This window comes from Aquarana catesbeiana, linkage group LG08 (genome assembly GCF_042186555.1).
Source record: "Aquarana catesbeiana isolate 2022-GZ linkage group LG08, ASM4218655v1, whole genome shotgun sequence".
Taxonomy (NCBI): domain Eukaryota; kingdom Metazoa; phylum Chordata; class Amphibia; order Anura; family Ranidae; genus Aquarana; species Aquarana catesbeiana.
In genome coordinates, this window is record NC_133331.1 from 225,952,316 (window position 1) to 225,966,166 (window position 13,851).

Here is a 13,851-nt window from a genome sequence, read left to right on the forward strand (position 1 = left end):
AGAAGAAAAGAGGTTTAACCTTAAACTACGTAGAGGGTTCTTTACTGTAAGAGCGGCAAGTATGTGGAATTCCCTTCCACAGGCGGTGGTCTCAGCAGGGAGCATTGATAGCTTCAAGAAACTATTAGATAATCACCTGAATGACCGCAATATACAGGGATATGTAATGTAATACTGACACATAATCACACACATAGGTTGGACTTGATGGACTTGTGTCTTTTTTCAACCTCACCTACTATGTAACTATGTAACTATGTAAGAGAGAGAGAGAGAGAGAGAGAGAGAGAGAGAGAGAGAGAGAGAGAGAGAAACGAGAGCAGACGAAAATGAAAGAGGGTGGAGAGAAAAGAAGTGAAAAGAGAGACAAAGAGAGAAAGAAAGTAAAAAAAAATAAAATAAAAGGAGAGACAAAGAAAGAGAGAAAAAGAGAGAAAAAAAGAGAAAGAGAGAAAAAGTGAGAAAGAAAAGAAAGAAAGAAAGAAAGAAAGAAAGAAAGAAAGAAAGAAAGAAAGAAAGAAAGAAAGAAAGAAAGAAAGAAAGAAAGAAAGAAAGAAAGATGAAAATGATAGAGGAGCGATAAAGAGAAAATTTTGTAACAGGTATAGGAGGAGAGAACAGAGGTTGAAGGAAGAGAGAAAGAGGAGGGAGAAACAAAGCACGCCCTGTTTTAATTGTCTCTTAAGTTTTTCACAGAACACACAGAACGGATATTTACTAAGACTGGAGCAGAGAGAATCTGGAGTAGCTGTGCATGACAACAATCAGCTTCTAGTTTTTATTTTCTAAGCTAGAAGGCCATACACTTTACAATACGATTGCACCAAATTTTCTTAAGAACTACCATCAATTACCCAGTGCAAGGGTCTGCACGATTTAATACTAATTGAATTGTTCAGGTTTGCCTTCGAATTGCATCATTTTGGTAGAGCTTAAGCAGAGTGTACACAGATTGCACAGTGTATGGCCAGCTTAAATGAACAAGCTGAAACGAGATGCTTATTGCTTTCTGCGCGCATCTGCTTCAGTTTTTAGTACATTCCCCCCACAGCATCAGGTATCTGTAAATATTCCACTTCGCTATTTACTAATATTGCATACAATATCTGTATTTTGGACACACACAGGTCGCAGCCTATTTTCTGTATTATATCCAGCAAATCTAATCAGTTAGACATATTGACTAAAGCCTTATGAAACGTGTTGTTGTTTGGTTGTCATTCTGCAAAGTTTCCCTGTGTTGAAGGCAGGATTTTAGTTGTAGTTTGTATGAGCAGCGATGTCAATGTACACGAATAGGCTTCCATAGGGAGGAGTTATAAGGGAGAAGAGTGAAGGTGGGCAGGGAGGGTGCTGGGGGCCGATCTGCTCTAACACTCGTGCCTTTGTCCACATCACAGGCTGGTGAGTGCTTCCAGCAGTAGCGGGGATAGGACCATGGACAGCGGCACACACGTCAGCACACAACTCACACCACCTACAATGGCAGCGAGTTCAGCGCTCCCCACTGCTCCCGACACTACTTTCTGATCCATTGAGTGAAGCAGGTAAGCACTTTTCATTCATTCAATAGGCCAATTTTATACAAGAGGCTTTTAAAGTTTTCAAAGTCTAGGAGCCATTCTGACTCAATATTGTTTGAAATGGTGAGGACATCCACACTTGGCACCTGTCCTCAGCGGAAGAGAACACTTCCAGTGGTGGCTGAGGATGGAATACCAATACATTCATAGCTTTCTCTAGACACATTATTGTTTTCTCTTATTCTACTTCTCTTGAGTGCTCTTCAGTGGCTCATTTTACCTTCACTTTTGGTTGGTAATGGCAAATGAAATAAATATACAGAACAGAAAGAATGAAACTCCTTCACAGGGACAGCCAAATAGCTTTTCAGTAGCAGCCTTCATTGTAACAGAGTCCTGTGCAAATTCAATTTGTGAAGATTTCTTGCTTTGAACTGTATACCAATCCGACTGATGTTTTCTGTGGTTAATTTTAATTATTAATGAGTGAGGCTGATCTCTCATCATTGGCAACTTTATCTGATAAGCATTACTATTTAGTTGCCTTTCAGGATGTGCTGGTGGGATCACAGCACAACAAATATGTTAAACAATAATAAGAGTCCATTTGTGAGGACAGCAGTTTTGTATTTCTAAAAGTAATCCTTTAGTAGATGCAGGAAAAAGGTGTAGATTCCTACTTTGTGAATAATTATAATTATGAGGTCTTCCTCCTTAAAAAGACTTATATAAAAACACATTATAACCTACATCAGCTCTGCTGTATTGCAGGATCTATTGAACACATCAGTTCTGTTAAATTGCAAAGTTTTGTGGAGATAATATAGATATGTAAAAGTGTAATTTTATTGATGCAAATAACACTTCTGATATGCATACTTGCTTGATACAAATGTATTATGACATGCACAAGTGAGAACTACTTTTGGCATTGCTGAAACTAAAGATCTAACCTTGTCATACATATAAAGGAGCTATTAACAGCACTGATCATTCTAAGGCAAGCATTTAAGAAACCACAATATTTACATAGTTACATAGTCTGGTTGAAAAAAGACACAAGTCCATCTAGTTCCACCAATAGAAGGAAAAATAAAATGATACAAATGTATATATATATATATATATATATATATATATATATATATACGATCCTATATCCACAGTTGATCCAGAGGAAGGCAAAAAACACCAAAAAGCATGATCCAATTTGCTCCAACACGGACAATGTTAAACTATAAAATATAATCAATAAATTGAGTCTAAATATTTGGATGAAAGACATATTTTTGAATATATTACCTTTTAATTTTTGTACTGCTGAGTTTATATGAAACTGTGATAACAAACATCTTTCTCACATGCACTACAGTCTTAGTGGGCCCCTGTTAACACATATCTGATTGAAAGGTGGACCTGATGGAGGAATGCTATATTCTATAACATTCTCTTTAGATCATTATTCAGTTCATAGGCCCATCCAAAGCCACAAAATGCATGGCTAAAGAGTAGTCAATCACGAAAGGCCAAGTCCTGTATTATCAAGTACAATTTTACCAGCCATAACAACACTTGCAGATGACCAAAATATAAATCATATACTCGCTTACTATTGTCTTAAAAAAGAATCACTTTATATAAGACTTTATGTTCAGGCCTTGTAAATGTTACAAGGAGAGTTGGAGACCAGAATAGGGTTTTTTGAATTCCAGTCTAAATTTCTACACAACACATCACTACCTCTTGTTAGCATAAAAGCTTTATTCAGTTAAAACAATTAGTGAACAAATGCAGCAAAATATTTGATTCCAAAATATTGGCAATCTCCAGAAAGCCCAGCGATAAGAGACTGGGTTAAAATGGTAGAGTTTATCAACCACATGGAAGAAATGTATCACTATGGAGAAGATAAAATATAAACATTTGTAAATGTATGGAGGAGTTGGATAGAGTTTAAGAGCACAAGAAAATACTTTACGATGGTGGGAGTTTGAAAGGAGAAGTGGAGGGCATAGAGGAAAGAAAAACAAGTATATTATATGTTAAAGGAGTAAGAGGAATAATATGGGGGGGAGATTGTGAATTGTGAATAAACTATTTATATTTTGTATAATTGGAAAATGAATAAAAATGTTATAAAAATAAATAACAAACAGTGAACACTATTGTTGTAAAAAATATGTTTTTGCTACTGAGTGTTTACTGTATATAAGTCAGGAAGTCTTTTTTTCAGTGCCAAATGAAGTAATTTTTCATATAGATGGGTTACTTGTTAAAAGGCTACTAAGATTCAACAAAGGTTGCTAAGTGTTACATTAAATTCCCTGGCCATGGATTGGAGAACACATGGCCAAAGACCACTGTTCTTGATAAACCAAGATAATGCAGAATACTATGTTTGCTCAAAAAATGTGGTATAATGTTATGCCTAGTGCTCAAAATATACTTGTCTAGTCAGAGAATAAAATAAAGTAGTCAAATGTATAACTTAAAATGACCCTGTAAACAAGCTGATCAATCCCTGTCGTGCAGCTACATATAACAATGCTTTTACTTTGCAAGACCTTCTCCGCCCAATAATGAATATGAAAATACATTCTATCTATCCCAAGGGTGGAATGAAAATATATTACTCAGTCTCCTTTGTCTATTCATGACTTTGTATGTTTATGTTTCGTGATGTTGACTGTATCTGAAGACATTTTATTCCCTCTAAAGCATTAGTTGCAGACTGGCTCCACATTACTATCTTTTTGATTAGAGTACCAAACATTTATTTGAATCATAAAGAGTGGTATCTTAAAAAACTTGCAAAATCCTCCTTGTTTTTATTTTGTTGGTATGATGGTTCTGCACTTTCTTTGGTTTTATATTGAATATAAGGAAACGTGAATGCATGCTTAAAGATAGCAATCAGACTGAAGCCATTTCAATTGATTTTTTATAAAGAAAATGTAAATCAGGAGCTCTGTATTTTACTAAATTGTATGTTTGTTCTGGGTCAGTGATTTTTAAAGCTTTGAAGCCACTTGATCAGCATGATGGCCAGACAACATACATTTTCAGGAATAGGTCAGCAATGGCAGCCTTCAAAATTCTCTCTCGGGCAGCCCAACCAAAAATGATTATGTGCAAGTTATAATAACCCTCAGCAACCAATCTGATTTAAGCTTTGTTCAACCAGAACAATGAAAGATGGCCAGTTTTTGGTTGCTTAAGTCACTTCATTATGTCCAGTTCTCTTTGACATAGTAAAGAATTCCAATAGTCAGAGTTAAATTTAGCACTAACGGACCTGTGTAGGGCAGGTGGAAAAGGAAAGGAGCCAGCACCAGAAGATCTGTTTTCCTTGTTCAGTCATCTATGAATTAGGTTATCAACCAAAATGAAATAGGTAGTGGATGCAGATCTACTAAGAAGAATCAAAACACAGTGGATCAAGTAATATAAAACCATCTCCCTTTTCTTTGTGTGATGTTCATTGGTTTTAGGGGGGAAGCATATTGTAAACTAAAGCACTGCTAGAGGTCAGTGAAGGTAATTGGACAACCAGGGGTTAGGAAGTTGTGAAATATCTGAAACAAGATATTTATGATATACAGAGACATACTGGACAGAGACTACAAGCTGTGTCACCAGTGGGTGGCAATGGCTTACTATGAGGCAGCAGGACTTGAGAGTGATTAGTGTTTACCAGAACTTCTGATGGTGTTTCAGCAAGAGACAAATGGACACACCCCAATTACTAGTCACAGGAAGGGTAGAAACACCACATGAAAATGGGACTGATCATGGCAGAGACACCAAGTGATAAGCAGGAAACATACAGCAAACAGCAAGAGGAAGGCAAAAAAAGGTGTGTGCAGGAAGGATAGCACACAGGTAGATGTAGTACAAGACATGCAATCCATACATGTAGGAACCTGGGCAGCAGGTGGATCCTCACAGGGACAGTATACAGTTTCATTATAGCTCAGCATAGAAACCAAAGAAGAGAACATTCTGCTTTCAAATCTCAGAACAATAGTGACTGATGATAAAAGACATGAGGACATAATTATCACTTGCCATCAAAATACAGCCCTGTTGACAAACAAAAACAGAAAACGTGTAAAAAAAATGATTGTGACGCTCTGCTAATTACAACGAGAGAGCAACATTTTCCCAATGTAATCTGCAGGTCTGAAAGAAAAGGTCCCCATCAGGTCCACCCTGCTGTTCACAGCACACAGGATTGGATGGATCTATAGCCGCTATTCAGTCCAGTAGTGCTATTAAATTTGCCCACTACCATCCACTTTTGATTGAAAGGTAGACCTGATGAACAACTAATCTCTCAGTTCCCCATCAGGCTCCGTTCATCCAGTTACTCCAGTAATTTCCCGAATATGGACATTACCAGACTAACTAGTAATGTCATAAAAAAAACAGTCAGCATCCATATGAAACATACATTTCAAGTCAAAATAATTTTCCTTAATTAGCTAATCTGCATTTGGAAATAAGTACCATAAAACAATGTTAAATTATGAGTACAAACTTTCATTGTTAAACATATGCATAAATGTTAATTTATCATCCTGTTGTGTAATTGTTGAATAGTATCTTCACTGCAATGCACTGTTATTCTTTATAGGCTGAACTTACTTAGAGAATAAGCATACCATTTTTGCTGCTTTACAATGCCAGTATTAAAGAAACCCACACTGGAAAAATCAGAAAGCAAAGGCTCACAAGATGCAGAGGTAAGATAAATTTTATGCATGTCTGACTGAATACTAAGCATAGGGAAAAGATGGAATTTGTGTATTCATTAAATTTTCTGGACACACAGTGACATTATACTTTTGAGTAGAAAATTGTTAATATATATATATATATATATATATATATATATATATATATATATATATATATATATATATATATATATATATATATATATATATATATATATATATAGTGGGTAAAATAAGTATTGACCTCGTCACAATTTTTCTAGGTAAATATATATATTTCTAAAGGTGCTACTGACATGAAATTTTTCACCACATGTCGGTAACAACCCATGCAATCCATACATACATAAGAATCCCAATCAGATAAGTTCAGAAATAAAGTTATGTGTAACACAATGGAATGACACTGGGAAAAGTATTGAACATGCTAACTGAAATGTATTTAATGATTCGTACAAAATCTTTTGTTGGTAATGACAACTTCAATATACCTCCTGTATGGAGAAACTAGTTGCATGCATAGCTCGGGTGTGATTTTGGCAAATTCTTCCACACAGTCTTCAAATCTTGAGGTTTCTGTCGACCTCTTCTATGAACTCTGATCTTTAGTTCTTTCCATAGATTTTCTATTGGATTCAAGTCAGGTGATTGGCTTGGCAATTCTAGCAGTTTTATTTTCTTTCTTTGAAACCAGTTGAGAGTTTCCTTGGCTTTGTGTTTGAGATCATTACCTTGCTGAAATGTCCACCCTCATTTCATCTTCATCATCCTGGTAGATGGCAGAAGATTTTTATCAAGAATGTCATGGTACAATTTTCCATTCATCCTTCCTTCAATGAAATTAAGTTTGCCAGTACCGTATGCTGAAAAACAGCCCCACACCATGATGTTTCCACCTCCAAACTTCACTGTTGGTATGGTGTTTTTGGGGTGATGTGCAGTGCCAATAGATTTCCAAACATGGTGTGTATTATGGCATCCAAATAGTAAAATTTTGGTCTCATCCGACCAGATTATATTCTCACAGTATTTAACAGGCTTGTCTAAATGTTGTGCAGCAAAGTTTAAACAAGCTTCAACATGTTTTTTCTTCAGCAATCAATGTAGTCTTGTATGGTGAGTGTGCATACATGCCATGGCAGTTGAGTGAATTACTTATTGTTTTCTTTGAAACAATTGTACCCACTAATTCCAGGTCTTTCTGAAGCTCACCACAAGTGTGCAATAGGAAATCTATGGAAAGAACTAAAGATCAGAGTTCATAGAAGAGGCCCACAGACCCTTTAAGATTTGAAGACTGTTTGTGTGGCATAATGGGACAAAATCACCTGAGCAATGCATGCAACTAATTCTCCATACAGGAGGTGTCTTGAAGCTATCATTACCAACAAAGGATTTTGTACGAAGTATTAAATATATTTCAGTTAGCGTGTTCAAAACTTTTTCCTGGTGTTATTCCATTTTATTACACATAGCTTAATTTCTGAACTTATCTGATTTGGTTTCTTTGTATGCATGGATTGCATGGGTTGTTACACCAGCATGTGGGGAACATTTCATGTTAATAGAACCTTTAGAAATATATTTACCTAGAAAAATGGTGGCATGTTCTATACTTATTTTACCCGCTAAATATTAGCCACAGAAGGATCAATGATTACAAAAGCAATTAAAAGTGTAATTGCCAAAACAGTAGTAAGTCACCAGTAATATCATTGACAAGAGTAATGCTTAGTAGGATATACAACAAAAAGCAGTTTCTGTATATAAGCCAGCATTTAAAACACCGCAAACGGAGCATACGTTTAGAAGCTGCAGGCAAGCATTAAAGTGCACAGGTTCACCTTAAGCTTTTACCTAAATAAATATATGTATATTTTAGTAGGCTTTTTGGATTTTACTGTTGATAGATGGTTAGAAATGTTCCAATATTACCAATATGGTTTTATTTAGAGGAATGCTGTCATCCATGCTGAAAATGGGGATGTATAGGGTGATGGGTCCACTTTAGAGGTGTATGTAGTTAGTGAGAGGTTGGGCAGGATTCCTGGCTGTATGGAAATCTGTTCAGCTTGGTGATTGATAATGGGGGCTTTTAGAAAAGATCATAAAAAAAAGAAAAGAGAGTGAGTGTGTGCAAAAGTTCATGGTGGTCTTCTGTTGAACTGGCCATGCTTTCTCCCATTGGGAGAGAAGTCTAATGCCTGGAAAAGAACAGAGAGGATGTGGAGCCTCTGAGCATGTGCAAGAAGATTAGCTGTTACCCTAAAGGGACTCTGCCACGTTAAGAAAGCCAAAAGCTGCTGAAAGGACTGAAGTACAAGCACCCAGATGTGCCTGTGCATAGCTGTTGCAGCTTTCTGTACCTCCTTCTTTACCTGAATTTTGGGTCTTCTTGATACTGCTAAAGCTTGCATGCCTCTTCCTAAATTCTGCACATTCCTCCTGGCCAGTAAGGCACCCCAACATATTGGTGGGCCAATAGGAAAAGTATTAGAACTTTACCTGGCTTTTATGCAAAGCAGGAGTTACTGAAAACTGCTGCAGGTATTTGCAGGCACCTCTAGGTGGATGCACTTCATACCTTTCAGTGGCTTTTGGTTTTCTGGACAGATTCTTTCTAACCTTTTGCCAACAGTGTAATGCACATATGCAGTTATGCTGTGTACACAAGATTGGACATTCCGACAACGAAATCCTGGGATTTATTTCCGACGGATGTTGGCTCAAACTTGTCTTGCATACACACGGTCGCACAAATGTTGTCGAAAAATCCGATCGTCAGGAACGCGCTGATATACAACATGTATGTTGGCACTATAAAGAGGAAGTTCAATAGCCAGTGCACCACCCTTTGGGCTCCTTCTGCTAATCTCGAGTTAGTAGAAGCTTGGTGAGAGACGATTTGCGCTTTTCAGCCTCGTGCTCTTCAGATCGTTACTGCTCTTCAGTTTGTGCTTGTGGGTTTGAATCTGGTTTTCAGTGCGTGTAGTCAGTTCGTATCTAGTTTTCAGTGCATGCTATTTATAGTACGTATTTGATTTCCAGTGCATTCTTGTCTGCTCGTTTCTGAATTTCACCTCGCTCTTCTCAGGTTTTTCTTATTTTCAGTGTGATCTGTTAGTTCGTTCTGACCAGCCAACCTTTTTGAAGCCATGTTGTGGGTACGTACTCATCGTAAAGTACCTGCTATGCAGGGGCTTGGTGTTGGAGTTCTTACTTTGACCCAAGCCCAGTCCATGAACAGGTGGGGAGGAGTTCATGGATAAAGAATTGGTTGCTCCAGCGTGACCAATTCTCTCACACGCCTTTGTTGCGGGAGATCCGTGAGAATAATCCTGATGACTTCAGGAATTATCTCAGGATGACGGACCCCTTTTTTCACCGTTTGTTGGCTTTGCTGTCCCCTTATATTACCAAGCAGGACACCTGCATGCGGCAAGCCATCACTCCCAAGCAAAGGCTCATCGCCATGTTGCGGTACTTGGCGACAGAGAGAAGTCTGCAGGACATCAAGTTCTCGACAGGCATCTCTCCCCAGGCTCTGGGGATCATTATTCCAGAGACCTGTTCTGCCATCATTCAGGTCCTGCAGAAGGAGTATATTAAGTTAAGTTTTATCCTTTAACATCACATTCTATGTATTTAATGTTTGCTAATGTATTGTATTTCTTTCATAATTCCCGAATTAACATGATTGTAATATGCTGTGAATGTCCTCTTTGTCCTCATGCATGCTGGGAGTTTTTAATGCTCCATTTTTGTTCTTCATGCATATTTGCCTTCACTAACCTCCCCAGCATGCTATCCTGGGCCCATATACACCTAGCCTATTCACTTAACAATGTATTTTGTCAGCTCCATAGTAGTGCTTTACCCTAAACACCCCTTAAAATATGTATAAATGTTATTTGTGTGCTTAAATTCAGGCAGAGTGCCAGAGGCTTTTTTTGGGGTCACAAAATCATTTGGAACACCCCCTCCTCCCAACCGCCAAGTCAACTGATACCAATACTCTGTCTGCTGACTTTGCCAAACCCATACACACTATACCTACTTCTTTTGTGGTCATATTTATGGATGAATTCACCAAAGGAAGTGATGTTTGATAAAGACAAGAAGTTCCATGAGGTATGACCTAGCAAGGAGACATTGTTGGCAGAGGCAGCAAAGGAGGAGGTTATTGGAAGTGACCAGGAGAAAACTGGTATCCTCTTAAAGCTGGGCTATTATCAGGAGCAGGAGGTAACCAGTGAGGAGTACCAGCACACAGCAGCCAGTATACTTATAGGAGATATAAGGATGGTCCAGGATATCTGCTGAAAACATCTTTAGGTTTATTTTCTAAGCCCTTAAGTTGAGGGTACAACTGAAGGGGGAGGAGTGCACATTGCATGAAGACACCTTATCACTTTATATGGACTGTGTTGATTATTTTTATATCATTATGGACTGTGTGTGATTCACGGAGCACGAGCACTTTATATAATGATTGGATTATTTTGTAATTCACTGTTTTATGATACACATATCATCCAGATTACTTTACAACATAGGTTGTATTGATTGTGGGTTAGGAGTAGCGTAGCACATTTTATATACATTTATTTTTTCACATTGTGGGGAAGTGTGGGAAGTGCAGGCAGCTTTTTCAGTTTTTAGTCCACAGTAGTTTATAGTTTTTTGGCAGCTCACGAGGTCTCACCCATTTCTTATTCGATGAACTATGTGGCCTCAGTTGGGCCTGAGGCAGGATTTCAAGACCAAACCCTGACGGCGCTTGAAGCTGGCCGTCCTGGCTTGCCCCCCCAAAGAGCACGCAAGATCCGTCAAAAATGTATGGAGTACTTTGCAGGTAGGGGGGGCCATTGATATGCCAGAAAATGTTTAAGAAACCTTTTTAAATAAATTTGTATTTTAAAATGAAATATTTCCTTTGATTTACTGCTTGTGTTTCTTTTAGCTGTCTCCTAGGTTATCCAATTTTTTTTTCCCATTTTCTTCAATAGTGCAAACGTAATTTCTTTGATACATGAGGTGACAATCTCTTCTTCAGCGAACTATTATGTTGTGGGTCTGCTACACACACCTTGTTTTTGTTGTTAATGTATGTAATGCATTAATGCTTAAAATATTAATCATTTTCCGCACCATGAATATATTTTTTGGAGTTACGAAAATGGCCTGATTGATGCAAATTATCTTGCACTGTGGGTGTTATTTACTAAAGGAAAATCCACTTTGCACTACAAGCGCACTGAAACTGCACTGAAAGTGCACTTGTAGTGCAAAGTGGAGTTCCCTTTAGTAAATAACCCCCATTGTCACTGTAAACAACAACTTAAGCAAAAAACTGCTCTTGAGCATTGAAAGAAGAAGCCACACATTGTTGAGTTGTAAAATGTTTACTCTGTGCACATTCACATGTGCATTTAGAAAAGGGTTTTTGAACAAACCAACATATTTTTAAAATCATAATTTTTCAGTAGAAATATCCTTTTTTGTGGTAAACAGGCATGTTTTTTAAACCATACAACAATACACAACTCAGGACCTTACAAAGTTCAACTTTGAGAGATTAAAGGCAATATCAGACATTATAGTATGTCCAAACTGTGTTGATCTTGCCTTCAGCAGATGGGGTGATGTCACCCCTGTGAAAGCCAAATTTTGAAGATGCACACAAATTGGGAGTCAAAATGTGTATTTCACTCCTGATCCCATGCCTAAGGTCAACATGTGCTAGCTCCCATCATGGGGGATCAATGGACGTGTTTCGGGGGTACAACCCCTTCCTCTCAGCTAATTGAGTTGCGAGGAAGGGGTTGCACCCACAAAACACGTACCTTGATATCCTGTGATGGCAGATAGCACATTTTGACACATGTGTGCATCTTCAAAATTTGGCTTTCAACATTTTTTAGAAAAGTTATAATAAAAATTTAAAAAAGCAAAAATTTTGGTGTGTTTTATTTTCTGCCTAAAACATCAATGATGTTCTTCATTTTTTGTTGAACATCATTGATGTTTTCCTGGAGCACATGGAGCAGAACGAACATAAGAAGAATAGGAACACATGACAAAATACTTTTTTGCAGCACTCTCTTTATTCTTCTGTACTGATCCTGCTCCCTCAATTTGAGGTCTAACCATTGTTTCCTCAGATCCTTGGATTGCCTCGTAGTCATGATCTTGGCTTTTCTGACATTTGGGTTTGGATAAGGTCCATGCTTCCCGTCATAGTCAGCCCTCTTCAAGATGTCCACCATCTCCACCATCTCTACAAAGGACATATTAGAGGCCTTAAATCTCCTCCGGGATCGGGACGTTAGTGCCTCCGGGCTTTCGTCACTGCTGCTGTCTTCATACACCTGTTGTCTCTCCCCCATGTGCTCTCCCACTGCGCTGAAAGAGAAGGGGAATATACTATAAAGAAGGTCAGGACCGGGCGGAGTTTCATGCATGCGCAGTGTATATAAAGCGTAACACGTGTGCGTCGTACATACGATCTGTGAGCGGATGATGGAGTAGCGGAAGCGCCGATCGTTATAACGAAGATACAATTTTAAGTTGGGGCATCAGTGGCCTATACTGCTTAGAGACTGAGGCCTATAGTGGGACAAGATTATGCAAGTTTAGCCTGACATTAGGGATTGTCCTGTGGTGTGTCTTGCAGACAAAATGGATCAATTGAACGATCATGATTTCCTCCCCCAATTCATTGATTTGTACAGAGAGCTGCCCTGTCTGTGGCCGACAAAACACCCTTTTTATACAAATCAACTAAAGAGGAAGGTAGCACTGGATAAATTGCTAGAATTTGTGAAGCCGCAGATCCCCACGGCAGACATCAACTATTTGAAGTGCAAAATTGGTGGCCTGAGGAGCACATAAAATAGGGAGCGAAAGAAAGTCCAGGATTCCTAGAGATCAGGAGCAGCAGCAGATGACATTTATGTATGCAGGCTGTGGTACTACGACAGACTACGGTTTCTGTCAGACCAGACTGAAATCAGGCCATCACTCTCAATCCTTCCTTACACTCTTCCTTCCACCCCATCTGAGGCTTCTAACTTCCAACCTGGGCCTTCTACCCAGGAAGAAGATGTTGAGGAGCCCAGCTTGCGTCAGCTATAGCATTGTTTAACATATTTCTCAAAATTGTGTGTGATTGATGACCAATAAACTAAAACTATGTCCCTTTTCCATACACAGGAAATCCTCAGCCAGGAGGAGGCTATAGAAAGTGGCAGCAAGGAGGTGGTGGGGTAAGTGGCAGCCAGGAGGTGGCGGGGGTAAGTGGCAGCCAGGAGGTGGCCGGGCCCAGTAGCCTGACCAAATCCCAGGTCCCTCCCCTCCGCCTTCAACAAAAAAGGCCCAGGAAGGGGAGGAGCATGGAGGAGTCAGCACTTGGGTTAATTCGGCAGGCTTCTGCGGTCCTCACAACCCCCCAGTCTTCTTGAGGCCTATGCCTGCATGGCTGCCAACCAAATGCAGGAAATGGAGGTGGGCCAACACCTCTTTTGTGAGGAAGTGATATATATGGCCCTAAATACCTACCTGTGTAAGTTGGACCATCCTCCTCCTCC

General features: G+C 38.8%; 1 protein-coding gene across 1 annotated transcript in view; it reads left to right on the top strand.

The window, feature by feature from the left end:
* Positions 1-1,344: 1,344 nt before the first annotated feature.
* Positions 1,345-13,851, top strand: part of CHAT (choline O-acetyltransferase) — a 203,175-nt gene continuing 190,668 nt past the window's right edge. Inside the window, exons 1-2 of the mRNA XM_073596902.1 lie at positions 1,345-1,547; positions 6,160-6,268. Of these exons, the coding sequence (XP_073453003.1) occupies positions 6,206-6,268 (63 nt within the window). The 5' untranslated portion in view covers positions 1,345-1,547; positions 6,160-6,205. The remainder of the gene's footprint in view (positions 1,548-6,159; positions 6,269-13,851) is intronic.